General features: G+C 54.4%; 1 protein-coding gene across 5 annotated transcripts in view; it reads right to left on the bottom strand.

Moving 5' to 3' along the window:
• Positions 1–1,982: 1,982 nt before the first annotated feature.
• Positions 1,983–15,906, bottom strand: part of IQSEC3 (IQ motif and Sec7 domain ArfGEF 3) — a 103,217-nt gene continuing 89,293 nt past the window's right edge. The window contains exons 10-15 of one of the 5 annotated variants that reach the window (XR_002135809.2): positions 14,158–14,257; positions 13,841–14,002; positions 11,019–11,111; positions 9,038–9,087; positions 7,917–8,951; positions 5,409–5,546 (exon numbers count right to left, since the gene is read on the bottom strand). Coding sequence is in view for 2 of the 5 variants with exons in the window: in XM_019711319.2 (XP_019566878.2) it covers positions 5,126–5,563; positions 9,038–9,087; positions 11,019–11,111; positions 13,841–14,002; positions 14,158–14,257 (843 nt within the window). In the remaining 3 variants the exon portion in view is untranslated. Of the gene's footprint in view, positions 5,564–7,916; positions 8,952–9,037; positions 9,088–11,018; positions 11,112–13,840; positions 14,003–14,157; positions 14,258–15,906 lie in introns of all 5 variants that reach the window. The other 4 variants (XR_002135808.2, XM_019711319.2, XM_019711320.2 and 1 more) reach the window with 4 other exon arrangements.

A 15,906-nucleotide genomic window follows, 5' to 3' on the forward strand; every position in this document is an offset into this window, starting at 1 on the left:
AAATGCATTTAAGTAAGATTTAGTAAGAATTTTCATGTAAGTAAATTCATATATCAGGAAATAGTCCTTTGCAGACTCTCCCTGTAGGGGTGGTCTCTGACTGGCTCACCTGCCCTCAGACCTGACCTTGACCTTGTTGAATCTGCCTTCTTGGAAGGTCTCCCTTGACTGTTCACTCTAAAATCGCCCCATCACCTCTATTGCACCACCATCTGCTATGTGAAAAAGTTGGTTCATTTGTTGACTTTTAACGGAACAACCCAATGGGAATGCCTAGCTAGCAGGAGCGTTGTTTGTCCCGTTCACTGCATATCCCAGCATCCAGACCATTACCTGGTACATGGCAGGTGTTCATGAGCTTGTTGAATTTTCCATGACTTCTAGCACTGGCATCTTGTTCTGGCCCATTGCTCTCAGGCAGAATCCCGCAAATCCCGGGCCCCTTACTGGAAACATTCCAAGTCAATGGCTGATGACTTTGAGTTTCCCCATCTAAACGGTCACTACAAGGGAGCAGCACTGACCACAGCTCTCCATCATATGGCAGATGGATCCAGAGGGGCCTGAAACACCAGCAGGCTCTATCAGAACAGGATGGCCTCCTTCTCTTACTGGACGGATGGTCATTCTTCCTAGATGACCTCAGAGGCCAGAAGACTCGGAGAATGGTGGCACTGCCCCACGTCCCCGCACAAAGAACAGCAGGTCCTTTTGGCCCTCGGCCCTCTCCCAGGCCTGGGCTTAGCTGAGTTCTCAAGGGGCCAGTTCTCAGCTTCCTGGGTCAAAGAGTTCCCAGGACGGGACAGGTCATAGCTGGGCCCTTCTTTCCCTGGAATTTCCCATTTCCTTGAAGGAGGGTTAAGTCACGTTGCCTTTCCTTTAACAGGGGATAAGGGGACACAGCCTGAGGAGCTGTCAAGGTTCTGGCTGTTCAGAGTTCTGGGCACCAGAAGAGCTGCATTCCCTTCCAGTGTCCTTGGACCAGCCGTCCTGGCCAGTTGCTTTTCTCCCACAGCACAGTGTCTCTGATGCTCAGCATTGCTGGAAGGCTCTCCCCTCTCTCCCCTGCCAGGAGAAGTCACTCCGTGTCAAGTCCCTATCGTGGAACCTGATCTGAGCATCGCACGTGACTGTGAATGCTTGCCAAGCACCTTGCGTCGCTCTCGAGCCCTGATTTCCGTCTTCTCTCCAGCATTACAGACACTTGGCTGTTGTCATAGCCCTCTGCAGAATCTTGGTATCCCCTCCGGCACCCAACAGGGGACCTGGCACACTGTGGGGCTCGGTAAACGTTTGCTCCATTGCACTCTATGGCTCCCTGCACTTTTCCCAGCAATATTCCCCCAATCTTTTCACCTGAGTCTGACCCCCCTGCATGGCAGGAAGAGTACACCCCAGGGATTGTCAAATCAGACCTTGTGATTACAAGGTAGGGCTTCAGGAGCTGATGTCTGGGGAAAATAACCGAGGCAGATGATCAAACAACGTCAGTGGGACCCAGGCCCCCCAACACACCCTCGCTCTCCATTACAGAAAGTCAAGCAGGGCAGATGGGATTCTAGCCATCGCCTCTCACTGTGCTGGATGCACACTGGCAGTCACGGTGCTTCCCCTCCGAAGCTGCCCCTGGTCTCCATTGTAACCTGCTCTCTTGATTGGCTCAGTGTGAGTGTGTGTGTGAATGTGCGTGTGTGTGAACTCCTTGGCCCTGCACCCCAGCTTGGACCCACTGCCCTCCCATCAGATGATTCCCCGTACCCAAGCCTCATTTAATATAAGACAGCACTTCCAATCCCATCACATGCTGGCTCAGAAGTACCTTACCCTGGGAGAAGGGATGACGTCACCATGGCCAGAGAAGAGCAGCCTGGCTGCCCAGCTGCCCCTTAAAGACCCCAGGGCTGAGGGCATTGGATTGTCCTCTTGCTTCAGATTTAAGGTGGGCCCTCCCTCTTGGAGAACAAAAGACACACAACCGACAGTTTGCTCAAGTGACATATTTCAATATAATCTCTAAAACTATGAATTGAACAGATAAAATACCTCTGGGCTATTTTGTTACAAAATATTTGCCATTTGGCTTAGTTGCTGGGTGCAGCCACCCTGCTTTTCCCTAGAGAGGTTTCTCTCCAGCGGAGTGAAGGGGTGTATGCAGGGAGGAAGGGTGCAGCAAGAAGGTATGTACAGCAGAACACAGGGACAGACGGATAGATGGTTATCAGGGAAGCCTATCGAGTACAAAGAGACATTCTGGCAGGCTACAGGGAACAGGTAGGGTGGGGGTTAAGGATTTCAAAGGTCAAGGGCCCAGGGCTGACAAATGTGTGTGCCTTTGGATATAGGCAGGCTTCTAGGTCAAGCTGCCCGGGCAGAGCCTCGCTCCAGATCTAGAGGTGGGACTTGCCCAAAGGTGGGTGGGAAAGCTCGTTCCATCTCCACTCCTGATTCTGGAGCTGGAGCTAAATGGATACAATTGAGAGAGGGGCACAGGCCCCCCAAAATAAGGCCTAGAGAGTAGATAGAGTGAGGCCATGTTGGGGTAATTGGACACGTATCCAGGAGGCTGTGTCGGGGCATGCAGTCAGCACTGCACTGCCCCTCAGCCTTGGGAGAGCAGGAGGGCCTGTGAGCATCTCCAGCTGAACCCTCTGCAAGGACTGGAGGGCAGGAGGCTGGTCCTAGGTCTCTGAGGGTTAGGCTCTGGGGATGGTGACAGAGGGGGTCTCAACCTTAGCCTGCTTGCTGATCAGGAGAGGGAGGATGCAGACACTGGGAACTCTTACCCCAGGTCACTCACAGCTCAGGCTTGCCCTGCGTTCTACAAGCACAGGCTGGTCTGCATCCTAGGCCAGGACTCCCAGTGCTGACAGTGGGGCCCAGGGCAGCCCCCGCAGCAGCGGGGGGTAAACCCCACTACCCGAGCATCTGGGTCTTCAGAGAGAGGTTTTGCGTGCCAGCCCTAAGACCTCTGCTGGTCCCCGTCTGGAAAGTCAGGGCTGCAGCAGAGGTGGGGGGAGGGGCCAGGGCTGCTGTGCCCATTGACACGGGTGGGGGGGCACTGTGTCAGCTAGAAGCATGATGTGAGCAGGTGACAAGGCCTGCTGGCTGGGACTGTGCCCCTTCCTCACCATCCCCTGGCGTTCATGGTCCCCACCCCATAAACATGTTCAGCCACCTCAGAACGTCTCTTCCTTCATAACTCATACTCCCATCTGTAACTTCCACTGTTTCCAGCCCCCCTCATTCACTCCCATTCCCACCACTCTGCTCCTGCTGCCCCGCTGTCACTCTTCAGGGGCAATCCCTGTCCTGGCCAAGGGCATCAGAGGTGTCTGACTTCGTGCAACCATCTGTCAGCCACTCCATTCCAAAAGGCTCGGATTAGCGTGTCCTTGTCACAGAAGACACACAGGAGAGGCAACAAGGAGAAAAGCAGGTCGGCTGGGGAGCCACAGGGGAGGAGACTGTAAATTGGTCACAAGTTATGGAAACCGGGCTGACAAAGACAGGGCCAGAAATAAACTCACTGGGTGACATCATAATGACGTCTGGTGACCACACACAAATGGACAAAACTAGGTCATCTGGAGGCTCTGAGAGCGGGAGAAGCATCGGGGCCTCCTGGCTAGCCCACGGGACTGCAGTGGGGTGTGGGTCGAGGAGAGGCAAATTCACTTTAGACTTGGCCCACATCCATTCCCAGCTCTTGGGACGTTTTGATAACAGGTTCCCAGTAGGAGGGGGTGTCTCACTGAAGGACAGCAATGGGCCAATGGCCCAGGACCGGTCCAGGCTGGCTTATACATGACTGGGGGCCTGGTACCTCTGGAGGCCTTTGACAGGGTCTGCACAGGCTCCGTGGAGTCACAGGAAGGCTGACTCCCTGATTCTGCTTGGCCCCCGTAGGTCAGCGGGCCCCATTTTGCTCTCCTTTGCCATTTTAAGGGTGGAGGGACTCTTTGAGCAGCTTTTGCAGGAGGCAGGTCTGGTGCCTCCCTAGGGAGGCGGATGGGGGAGATTTAAAGGCTGAGAGGTGAGTTTGGGATGATAGCAAGGGAAATGCAAGTGCCTGTGGAGCACCAGGGTCTCTCGCCCACTCCTGCATCCAAACCCCTCATGGAGGCCACGGAAGGCATGCAAGAAGGAGCCTGTCTCAGTCCCAAGTCTATGTCCACAGGGCGTACCAGGTGGCATTTGCCCCTGGGCAGACCACTGCCCCTTCTCCCTATTTCCACTTCCACAGTGGGAGAAGTTAACCTGGTTCTCACATGTGTTTGTTTATGGCCGGTGCACACTTTATGTTGGCTGGGTATTATTTGGGGCTAGGGAACTAAAATTCCAGAAAGGTGCATTTTGTAGATATATGACCTCATGATTCCACAGCCTTGTTGAATTGAACTAAAGAAGCTGAGAGTGGTCTGCCTTCTCTCCGCTCTCTCTCACAACTTTCCTGGAGTCTGGGCAGCCCTGGGCTTCTCCGAGAAAGAGAAGGTCCTGGGAAGAGGGGGAGGACATGGTCAGGACAGCCAACATCCTTGGGGACAGACGAGCAGCCTCCCGAGACTGCCAAGATTGGAGAGGGGGCAGGGGCAGCAGAGAAAGCCCCGCTCCTCACACTCCCATCCCCTAGTCCTTCCAGGGATCCAGGGTGCCCCTCCTCTAGCCAGTGCAGCCCCTAAAGCTGAGCAGGGAGCCCAGCCACCTTCTGTCCAGTGCTCAGGCACTGGCTCCCAGCCCCTCGTGCCACCCTTCCGGCCTGAGGCCTGGGGCCCAACACACTCGACCCAGAGGCTGGGTAGGCCCCCAGCTCCTGTTCTCTCAGTCCACGGTCCATGTGGTGAGTGGTGGCAGGAAGACGAGGAGGCCTGGCCGTGCCTGGCTGCACAGGGCCTGGGACAGTGTGGTGGTGTCTCCAGATTTGGGGGCAAGGCGCTCAACTAAATAAGGGAAGCATGGTCGGGTGAGGCAAACTCAGGTGCCAGGGACTGGGGTTCTCTTCCCAAAATGACAGTGATGGTGACCAGGAACGCAGTGTGCCAGGGTGTGAGGAGCAGTGAAGGGGCGCTGGGTGTAGTCCAGGGACCCTGGTGACAGCCCTCCTGGGACAGCAGCATGGGGGCAGAGTCTACACCAGGCTCCTGGAGCCGCTGGAGTAGCGGCGCCGGTGCAGCAGGGAGCCGGGTGGACAGTACTGGTGAGGGTGGTTGTAGGGGGGCGGGGGTGGGGGCAGCGGGGGCTGGTGGATGACCTTCACTGGGGAGCCTGGGCCACCCAGGGGTGTGGAGCCGCAGGAGTCGGAGGAGGAGGAGGCGTAGCAGGAGAGAGCCTGGCTTAGCAGGGGCTCCATGCGTGCCAAGCAGGGCTTGTCCAGGACAATGACCTTGACAATTTGCTGGCACTGCACCAGGGTCCCCGGGGGTGTGGGTGGCGGTGGCGGCAACGGCGGCAGGGGCTGCTCTCTCGGGGGGCTAGGCTGCGGGTCTGGCAGTGGCGCCGGAGCTCCCCTCTCGGCCCCCAGCCCGGAGTTGTGCTGGGACGTTTGAAGCCTGTTGTGAATTGACACCTAGTTTAGAAACAGCCAGAGAAGCATGAAATGTTACAGGACTAATTCCCAGCTACTAGGACTGGCTACCCTGAGCCTCCCTGCTCCCCTTCCCTGGCTCCTGTGCCCATTAGGGGCTCTCAGCCCTCACCTTCACTCAGTCCCCATCTCTCCACCCGGAGACAAATGGTTGCTGACAGAGGTTCCGACACCGGGTACAGTCAAGAGACTGGCGTGTTCCGCCAGCGGCCGTGAGCAGCCTCAGCTCCTCTGTGAGAGGGGCCATTGGACCAGATGACCATCAGGGTCTGCATAGCTCTGCAGTCTGACTTCCTGGACCTGCTGGGTGGCTTTGGGCCACAGCAAACTTCTCTTCACCTTCCTCTCTCCTGGCCTTTGAGCTTGAAAAGCAGTGTCTTTGCTCCCTCCCCGCCTCCCAGGGGTGACTCAAGGACAAAGGGAGGACCCAGGAACAGGGCCCAGCAGCCCCTCTCCTCCCCTGGCTTTGTTAGAGGGGAAGCCTCATTGTTACATTGGCATCAGGAAGGCACCCAAACTCCAGAATGCCAGGGACACTGCAGGGGTGATCCCGACCTACCCCATCCTCTCAGACTCCCCAAAGCCACGACCACCCATTCAGGGGCAGTCCAGAGAGCTGAGGCCAGAGTCAGGTTCCCAGCTGCCTTTCTGGCCCAACCTGGGTCCTGGCTAAATTTGTTCTGCTGCAGGAAGGGTACCCAAAAAGGACTCTAATCTTTATCCCCTAGGTGGGGCATGAAGAGGGGGCCCTCTCCCGCTGACCGTGGAGGTCACTGTGGACCAGCCTGGCCTCCTCTTGCTAGCAGGGGAAGGGTAAGACAAGGGTGGAAGGGAGGCTAAAGGATTCTGGAAGGAGAGGGGTTTAATTCCTCATCCCAAGTTCCCAGGCTGTAGATATGTGGTATGTCAATACCACAACCTCCTTTTGACGCCTGAGCCCTTTAGGGGGTGGCCCTTCTCTCTGAGGATGCTTCCTACTTTCCTTGCTACCACAACCCAGGACCAGCTGCTCAGAGCATGGGGGTGGGGACCCAGGCCACAGGGAGGGGACCTTATCCTCAGGCCTAGACCAGGATGGCCCAGGCCAACACTATCTCAGAGCCTTAATCCAGCAGATCCTAACCCTATCTTTTGGCAGAAGGTGCAATTGCAGGGACTCCCCCCCATTCCCAGGTCTGTGCACTCCCAGGGGGCTGCTTCCCTCTCCACAGCTCCCCAAGCCCCCTTCTTTCTCTTCTCTTCAATATTCACAAGCCCCCTGTGCCATGCTCAGCTTGCTGTAAGCTTTGCTCTTCATTCTCAACTTCCAGCCTTGGCAGCACTGAGATTCCCCCAAACTAATGACGGAGGGAATTAGTTTGCCCCTCACTGCCTTGGCAGGCTGAGAGCATGGCTGGGGCCCACCTTCTTCCTGGAGAGCCCTCTGTGGTCCTCATTCAGGCAGAAGGCCTCTGTCCATCACTGCTGGAGGGGACCGGCTCCTTTCCCCACTTGCTTGTATTCTGAGTTATTCCCCAGGAGAAAAGTGGCTGAGAGCAGGCACGGGCTTTTGTCTCTGCTGCTGTCTCCCCCCAGACACTACAGCTGCCCCGCTGTAGGCAGACGCCAAGCTGCCCCAGTTCAGACTCACTGAGCCTCCTCCCTCCTCCTCTCAGCTGCCCCCCCACGTGGCCCACAGCTCCTGGTTTCATCCTGCTCCTCCTCTTCACCTCCTGCTTTCTGATTCCACCTCCACTGTCTCACCTCCCTCCTCACCTCAGCCTGATCACTTATCTTTAATAGTATGTGAAAAGCAGGAAATGACAGCAAAACATTCTCTCATTCTGACCCCCTTCTCACCTCCCTGCTGATGAGAGAAAGGAGAGAGAGAGAGAGAGAGAGAGAGAGAGAGACAGAGAGACAGAGAGACAGAGAGAGAGACAGAGAGAGGGATTGACGATGGAACATGAGTAGCAGGTCAGATGGCTCAGAGAAGATGGAGAAGCACCTGCCAGAGGGGCCCGGCCCAGCAACGACAGAATGACAGAGAGAGGGCAGAGGACAAGAGAGCTGGAGGTTCAGCTGAGAGGCCAGGGCAGGGAGGGAGCAGAGGCTGGCGGGGCCCTGGGGCTAGCTGGGCGAGGCAGCCTTGCAGATAGCCACAGGGCCCTCTGGGCAGGGTGGGCGGGGAGGACGGGCCATCAGATCGCTTGACCTCCCTGTGCAGGTCAGGCTGAGGCATGGGCAGGGCTGGCAGAACCAGTGGGAGCGCTGGTAATTGTGTTTATCTGCAAGGCTAGAGAATGGGCAGCTGCAGGAAGACAGGGGAGGAGAGGGCAGGGGATGGAATACCCACCCGGGGGCTTGTCAGCTGCTGGGGCAGGAAGCTCCTCCGTGTAAAGGTGCCTCCTCCAGACACAGGTGTGTGGGGGGTGGGGGACCATGAGGAGAGAGAAGGAACTGGGCTTTCCTGGGGTATCCTGCGGCTTCCCCCAGATTAGGCTGGTGGGCAGGGCTCCTCCCTCAGACTTCTAAGTGGAGGCTCCTTCAGTTTGGAGAGGGGGTTGGGAAAGGAGGTGTCTGTGTGAGCAGCTAGTGGTCCCTGGAGGCCTGGCAGAAAAGGAGTGAGGGGCTCATTGGGGTTCAAGGGGAGCCAGTGCAGGAGGACTGGCACCCAGCAAGGCTTGCAGGGGCAACTGCATGTCTCCCAGGTGAAACTTTTGGGGCCTGAGAAGGACTGGCTGCTGCTGTTACTTCCCCAGTCTCTTCCTATGTGGCTTGAGGACGGCTGCCCTTCCCTCCAACATGGACAGTCTTCAGATAGACAAGCTCGTCCCCCAGAAAAACCCTAAGACAACGCAAGCCTACTCTTTCTCATTTTCAGCTGCACACATCCCTACCCCATGGCCAGCTTTCCAGATGGACCAGCTCTTCCAGGGAGAAGCTCCACCTTCCCAGCTGCCCCCACTCTCAAGTCTCCAACGTCCCTAAGAGGCACCTGGGAGGGCAGCGTCCATCCTGGAAGGTGACTCTACGGAGGGGGTCCAGGCTCCTTCATGGAGGATGGGAGGCCTTGAGGGAAAGGGAATACTGGGTTCTCTGATCTAGCAGGTATTAGGGGATCCGTGAGCAGTGTGCGGAGGACGTGGGTTTGGGGGGGTGTGGGAGGGGTCACAGTGGAGGCACATGGGCTCCATCTGCTTGGCGTTAGTCTGGGTCCTGGGCCTTGGAGGGCAATCAGCTGGGGCAAGCCAGCCTGGGGGTGGGAGAAAGTGCTGCAGTTTAGTTAGGCGCTGGGACCATGGCATTGCCCATGCTAGCAGTAACTTTTAATTGTATCTCTTGAAATTGGTAAAGTGGTGAGTCGGGCTGGGGAGGCATTGATTAATACCTGAGAAGAGAAACAACAGAGACGGTGAGAAGAAGGACAAGCGGGGCCACAGAATCACTCACCTGGGCAACCAGGCCTCCACTTACCTCCACCGTGCTCTCTGTAGGTCTCTCCCCCAGGGCAGCTTCCCTTTTGGCTTTGAATGCAAAGAGCACAGGGCTCATTCTCCACCCGGCCCAGTACAAACCCCTGCCCCCCGCCACGCCCCCAAAATGAGCATGCCTGCAATTATAGGGTGTGGGTAGTAAGACTCACTGCTGACTGAGATGCACCCCCCAGGGACAGTGGACTGGAAGTTAGAGCCCAATTCCTCCACTTAATAGCTGTGTGACTTTGGGCAAGATGTTACACCTCTCTGGGCCTCCACAGAGCAGAAAATCTCTGACATTCCTCCTGACGTGGGCATTGTTGAGTCTAATTCACCCACAGTCAAAGCTTTCCCAACGTGGACTGTGCAAGTTGGTTATGAGCTGGCACTGGTTCTTAGCTCCCAGAAACACAAGGAAGGCTCTCCTGGTCATAGCACTGCATTAATCAGTCTCCTTCAAATACAGGCTCCTTGAGGGAGGGGCCACGTTTCTTTTTTTGTTCCCATCCCTGCTGCTTAGCTGACTAGTGAGGATTCGGTGAGCTGAGACCTGTACGGCACTCACCACAGGGTCTGGCACTCACCAGAGCCAATAATGGCTCTGTAATTGCTACAAGGGTGTTCTGGCTGGACAGGCTCAGCACTGGGGACCCTTTGGACCCCCAGGGACAGGTTGATGACTTTTTCTGGCTCCACCACCCCCTGCTCAGCATGCATCCCGGGGCTCCTCTGATTTCTCACACCCCCGGGATGTGGGGGTGCCAATTCCCAAGCTGTGCTCATCCTTCTGCTTTCAGTAGCACAAGAGGGAGGTGTGCCATGTTTGGGACCAAGAAGCACCCCATATGGAGGCACCTGATAGACAGGCCTCGAGAGACACACATCCTGGTCTGACCAGGGGCTGCAGCTTAAAAGAGGCAGGTTGGGGTGCAGGCTGTGTGGTGGGCTGTCAGGGAATCAGTCACAGCTGAGATTCGGCTCTGGAGTTTAAACAGCTGTGAAAACAAGCAGCGACCCAAGTACTGTGACCTGATAGAAATGAAGGGGCCAGCTGAAAATCAGGCAGGAGGGAGAATTATGAATGCATGATTCGTCAAACCCATTCATGGGAGATGACATCACAGTGAGAATCTCCACACAGTTAAAAGAGCCCTAAGTCGTGCTTGGAAAATGAATCCCATCTCCCAGTTGGTGTGACCCATCCTGTGATGCTGTCTGCCACAGCAACATGGCATCAGGGCCATCACTGAGGGCTGTGGACAGCACGAAACCCGCTGGAGTTTCTCAGCTCAAGGCTGCTGGTCCCTGCTTTCCAGGGCTTAGCGGGGGCACCGAGCAGGTACTCGGTCAATGTTCCATGTAGGAATAAATGCCTGAGTGAATGAATGAGTGCACAGTGCTGGGCTTTTGTTGGGATGGCATTTAATTCTCATGCCACCTCTCCTTCAAATTCTTTTTCATTTGGGCCTGGTGCAGTGAAGGTGGCCGTGAGTCCTCCCGTGCTCCCTGCGGGTAGGGGTCAGGGGAGAACAAGGAGAAGGGAGGTGGCCAGCTGTCAGTGGGAGGAAGGAAGCGAGTCTAGAGAAAGTGGCTAAGGGGGTACAAAGCCTGAAGCTGGATTCATTCACGGGGAGTGAAGAGTTCCGTCACCCCCAGTGAGCCAGCAGTCTTCAGCGAGCCCAGGTGTGGGAGGGTAGGAGACACCCGCCCTGGGCCAGGTGATAGGCCTCGGCCTGGCCGTTTCACGTGGACCCTGCCTTAGTGCAGTCTCTCCGCTTCCTCCTCACTCCCACTCCTAAGGCCCCGTGACAGTAAGCCTGGAGCCCCTCAGCAGGAAGAGACGGCCATGGAAATGAGCACTTCCCTCACCCGACTCTCCCAGGAACCCAAGCCCAGGGGCAGCGAGTGGCTTCCACGTGGCCCGGACCCTGGCCATTCAGGCCTGGGGTCTGGAACTCCGGAGCAGAGCCCAGGCTCACCTGTAGGGGATCCCTGCTTCGACTGTGGGTCCACCTGGGCTCCTCCGGACTTGAAGGAGAGCGTCTTTGCTCCCTGCTGTTTCTCCAGCTCCCCTAGGGAATGGAGAAGCTATGAACAGGGAGAAGCCCTAACGTCCACCACACAGAGGGGAAGAAGAAATGAGGGCACAAGGAGAGGAGGAAGGGGACAAATCCCTAACACATGCTACAAAACATGGGACTCAGCGTCTGGCACCCCACTTCACGGCAACTTAAATGACCTCTAGCGTCTCCGTTTCTTCATCTGTATGTGGGGATGACAGTACCTGCTTGAATGTCAGAGAGGCAGTAGAAGAGGTTAAGAAGAAGACGGTAGGCTGTGTGGGTTTCAATCCTGGTTCTGAAATTTCCTAGCTGCGTAGCTTTAGGCAAGTTAGTTAACTTCTCCGTGTCTCACTTGAGGGGCAGCAGCGACCACTTCAGTGTCATTAACAGGATTACATGAGGAAATACATTAAGGCACTTAGACCAAGGCCTGGCTTGCGGCAAGTGCTCAATAAATAGTAGCTTTTAGGACAATGCGCGAGAAGCACTTGGCAAAGCAGACCTTAGCAGTGGCTAGAGACAGCTAGCCTGCCCACCATGCTTCCCCCACGACTGAGCCGCCCTGGCCCGCTGCACTTCCTGGGGTTTTCAGAGGTCTCCCCAGGAGGAGACCCCAAGTGCCCGGGGGCCTGCTGGTGCCTCACAGCCCGCATGGCAGGGCGGCTGTCTTGGGACTCCACTTGAAATTCTCTCACTAGACTGCAAACCCGTTCCTTCTTGTTCTTCTCTCAGTGCTACTAGAGAACTGCCAGTTACCATCCTTGGAGATTTGACAGGCATTATTAAATCACTCCTGCAGCTTCTCTCTTCCAGGAGACATAACTCAAGTTCCTTTTATTAAAGCAACTCTCCTGGGTCCCATTTTCTGCCTTTCTGGTTGTCTACAATCCAGGGACACCAGCCTGCAAACCCCTAAACCAAAACAATTTGTCCTGATTTGCCTGAACCACACCATCAATCAATACGAAGTATTTTTTACTGAACTGAGAGTCGTCTCTCTCCCTGCAGAGGGGCTCTCTTGGCTTTGGAGGAATCAGCATCATAGTTATAGGCAGGGAGTCCAACGAGCCTGGAGCAGATCTTGTTTTGTCACTGACTGTGAACTTGGACAACTTCCTTAAGCTCTGTTAGACTCAGTTTCCTTATTTGTAAAATGAGGACACTACTACTCACCTCTGTGGCAAGAATTACTGTGTTTCCCTGAAAATAAGACCAAGTCTTATATTAAGGTTTGCTCCAAAAGACTTATTAGAGCTGATGGTCTGGCTAGGTCTTATTTTCAGGGAAATACAGTACCTCTCCATCTGAAGAATAAGAGCCAGATGTGAGCCTCTCTCCCTGCTCTCCTGCCCTCTAAACAGCGGGAGAGGACATGTACCCTTGCACATACAGATTCTGGCAATATCGACCCCTTTGTACTTTGGGGAGAGATATGATGTGCTGTTCCCTGGCTGATGGGGGAAAAGGTGCCTCTTCCAGCAATGCTGGTGCCCATCGGCCCACTCTGGCTCCCCAGGGCTGTGTGGAGCCATCTGTGACATTTTGACAATGAGAGAAGTGAAGCCATTTCAGGGTGTCCCCTTAAGAATGTTCAAAGTCAACAGCCGAGGTGGCATCTCTGAGTATCCAGCCCAGCCCTTGCAAAGACTGTTTGTTATACTGCTGAACTCAGGTAGGCCAACAGAGTACAGAAAGGGAATTTATACACTCCTCCACCCAATCAGTTACCTGCTTTATACTCTGTTCTGGTGGGTTTTTGTTTTAACCTGATTTAGTTGTTTTCTTAGGAAACTATCAACAGAACCTCTTCTCTCACTATCAGAGTAGAAAGGCCATGAACCTAGATATCAGACTTACATGCAAATTCCAGCTCCTCTGCTTCTGAGCTGCATGACTTTGGACACACCCCATAACTTCTCTGAATCTTATCTGTCAAATGGGATGTATGCACCTACTTTGCAGCACCACTGTTAGGATCAGTGGAATATAAACAAACTGCCTGGTCCATAGTCGGTGACCCAAGACGCTGATTAAAAAGCACCACTCGGTCATACTGGACCCCTGCTCAGAAACTCCCACTGCCTTTCCTGTTGCCTAACGGATTTATGTGAATTTGGAAATCCTTTTCCAAGTAGCTGGATGAGGCAGACCTGAAGTCGATTTTTATTTTTTGTTTTACTTTCTGAATCCATCCTTATTTGTTTGTCTTAAAGGCTATCTGAAGCCATTGCCCTGCTTAAATAGTAAGAGCTTGTAAATGGGCATATGTTGCAGGTCATCACTGCTCTTTTCTTAAACCAAAAAGCAACCAGTAACCACTAGATATATCAAAATGCCTGAATTGGAACAATCCAGCATGAAAACCTTCCTTAGAGGAACAGGAAGCCAACTCTAAGATAAGGGATAGTCAGAAAATCAGCCCGGGCTCTTCAAAAAGACAACGTTATGAAAAATAAAGTGTGTGTGGCAGGGAAGGGATGATTCAAGATTAAAGAGATGAAAGAAATGAAATAAATTGTGAAGAAACATGAAGAGCAGGGCACCCACATGGGGTTGTGATGGTACCGTGGGCTGGGGATGGGTGAGGGTTTGGATGGCAGGAGGGTCCTTGGCTCACCTCACATTCACCCCAAAGTGGGGGAAGGAGTCAGAGTCATTTCTGTGTGCCAGCTACCTGACAGGCAGCTGGCCCCCTCCCTGCCCAGCACCTCACGGCCCTGGGGAGCCCGTGTCCTTACACTCGACCCGGATCTGCTCCAGCTCCGTCACTTCGGCAATGGATTCCTTCAGGTCCTCCACAAACTTCTGCATCTCGTCCGAGCCCAGGGCACAGAAATGCAACACCTGCTTCTTCTCAGAGCCCGAGAGCGGGGTCACCAGGGTGATGCCATGAGAGTAATCTGGAAACCAGACCCCAGGCCCACGGGCCGTGAGCAGCAGCGGGTGAGGCATGAGGCTGGAGCCAGCGCAGCGTGCTTGCCCCTGCCAGCCTCCTACAACCCTCAGCCTCCTCTGACCACCGTCTGCCAGGTCTCTGGGGCCCACTGGGACTTACATTCATTCTCGAAGAGGTGGAACTGCATGCCAAGCAGGCCGGCCGACTTGCAGAACGTGTATGCGGAGGAGCTCTTCTTCTTCGGGCAAAGTTTGAGAATCTGCTCACGAGGGAGACAGAGACGCACCGATGGGTATTACATGCGTGTGCACACCTGGCTGTGTGAACCCCCAGGGATAATCACAAACACACAGCAAACACACACGCAGATACATGCACATTTATTATTCATGATACATGCACACACATGTATACATATACACACACATATAAATACCCATTCTATCAATTTCTTTTTTCACTGCATAAAACCCTCCAGTGGCGACTCCCACTGCACTTAGAAGAAGCCAATCCATGCTTCCTGCCCCCCCAATCTGGTCCCTGCCTTACTATGGCTTATGCTCAAGCCACGCTTCCTTCCTTTCTGTAGATTGAACAAGGCAGGCTCAGTCCACCGCAGGCCATTTGCACATGCTTTTCCCTTTCCACAACTTTCCCTGCAGCTTTTTTCATGGCGGGATTACTCTCATTACTTAGATCTTAACTCAGATGCTACCTTCTGAGAGATTCCTTCCTTGACCATCCTATTTAAAAACAAACAAAAACAAAGCAAACAGAAACATCCACCTTAACTCCAGTCACTCTCTATCCTATCACCCTGTTTTATTGTCTTCATAGCATCTTCCTCTCAGTATGATATTATCTTGTTTGTCTTGTTAATTCTTTTTTTTCAATCTCCCTCCCCTACTAAAATGAAAGCTCCATCAGCCAGTTGCTCAATACACAAATATTTCTTCAGCACCTTCTATGAGCTGGACTCTGGGGGTGCAGGAGAATGGGAGACAGAGAGAGCCCTGCCCTCAGGGTGCTTGCGCTAGGTGGAGGAAGACCATCAGAGTCAATAAAACATAATGAAGAAAAAAAAGTGAAGAAATGGATAAATAAATAAGGTAATTTCAGAGACTGAGAAGTGTTTTGAAGAAAATGAAATAGGGTAAGGATTAGACAGTGACTGGGCAGGCTTCCCTACTAGGTAGACAGGGAGGGCCTGTGTGAAAAGGGGATGTTTGAATTGAGGCCTGAATGAAGAGGGGGAGGCAGTGGGGCAAAAGTGGGGGGTGGGGGGAGGAGTGTTTAAGCAGAAGGAGCAGCAAGAACAAAGGCCTGAGATGGACCGAGCCTGGCTCAAGCGAGGCAGCTCTGGGGCAAGGTGCCAGAGCAACACGGAGGAGCCGGGGAATGAGGTCAGAGGTCCTGCAGGCCCCTAGGCGGGAGGCGGGACTTCCTTCTCCTGCCCGGGAAGCCAGGGTGGGGTCTGAAGCGTGGCCAACAGGCCTGATTTGCACTCTAGAAGGGTCACTTCTGGCTCTGCGGAAGAGCCCTTAGTGCGGGCTCGTTAGGGTTGGGATAATTTTAGAGGTAGTGCCAACAGGACTCATGGATAGAGAGGGTGTGGGGTACAAGGGAAGGACAGAAACCAGATCCTGTTCACCACTGGTTCCCAGGACTTAGAACACTGCCTGGCACACAGTGGACACTCATTAAACATTTGTGGAATGGATACCTGTTTTCAAGAGCACAGAATGAGTACCCCACTGATGTGCTACATGCACGCACGCACACACGCCCCTCCCCCGCCCCCCAGTATCCTCCCAGGCCTGGGGACAGCGCGTGCTCTGCTCAGGCCCACATACCCCCATCCCCAGCTGTGGGACATGAAGTGCATCCCTGTGCCCTCCCTGCCCCATG

This window comes from Rhinolophus sinicus, linkage group LG02, assembly GCF_036562045.2.
Source record: "Rhinolophus sinicus isolate RSC01 linkage group LG02, ASM3656204v1, whole genome shotgun sequence".
Classification (NCBI taxonomy): domain Eukaryota; kingdom Metazoa; phylum Chordata; class Mammalia; order Chiroptera; family Rhinolophidae; genus Rhinolophus; species Rhinolophus sinicus.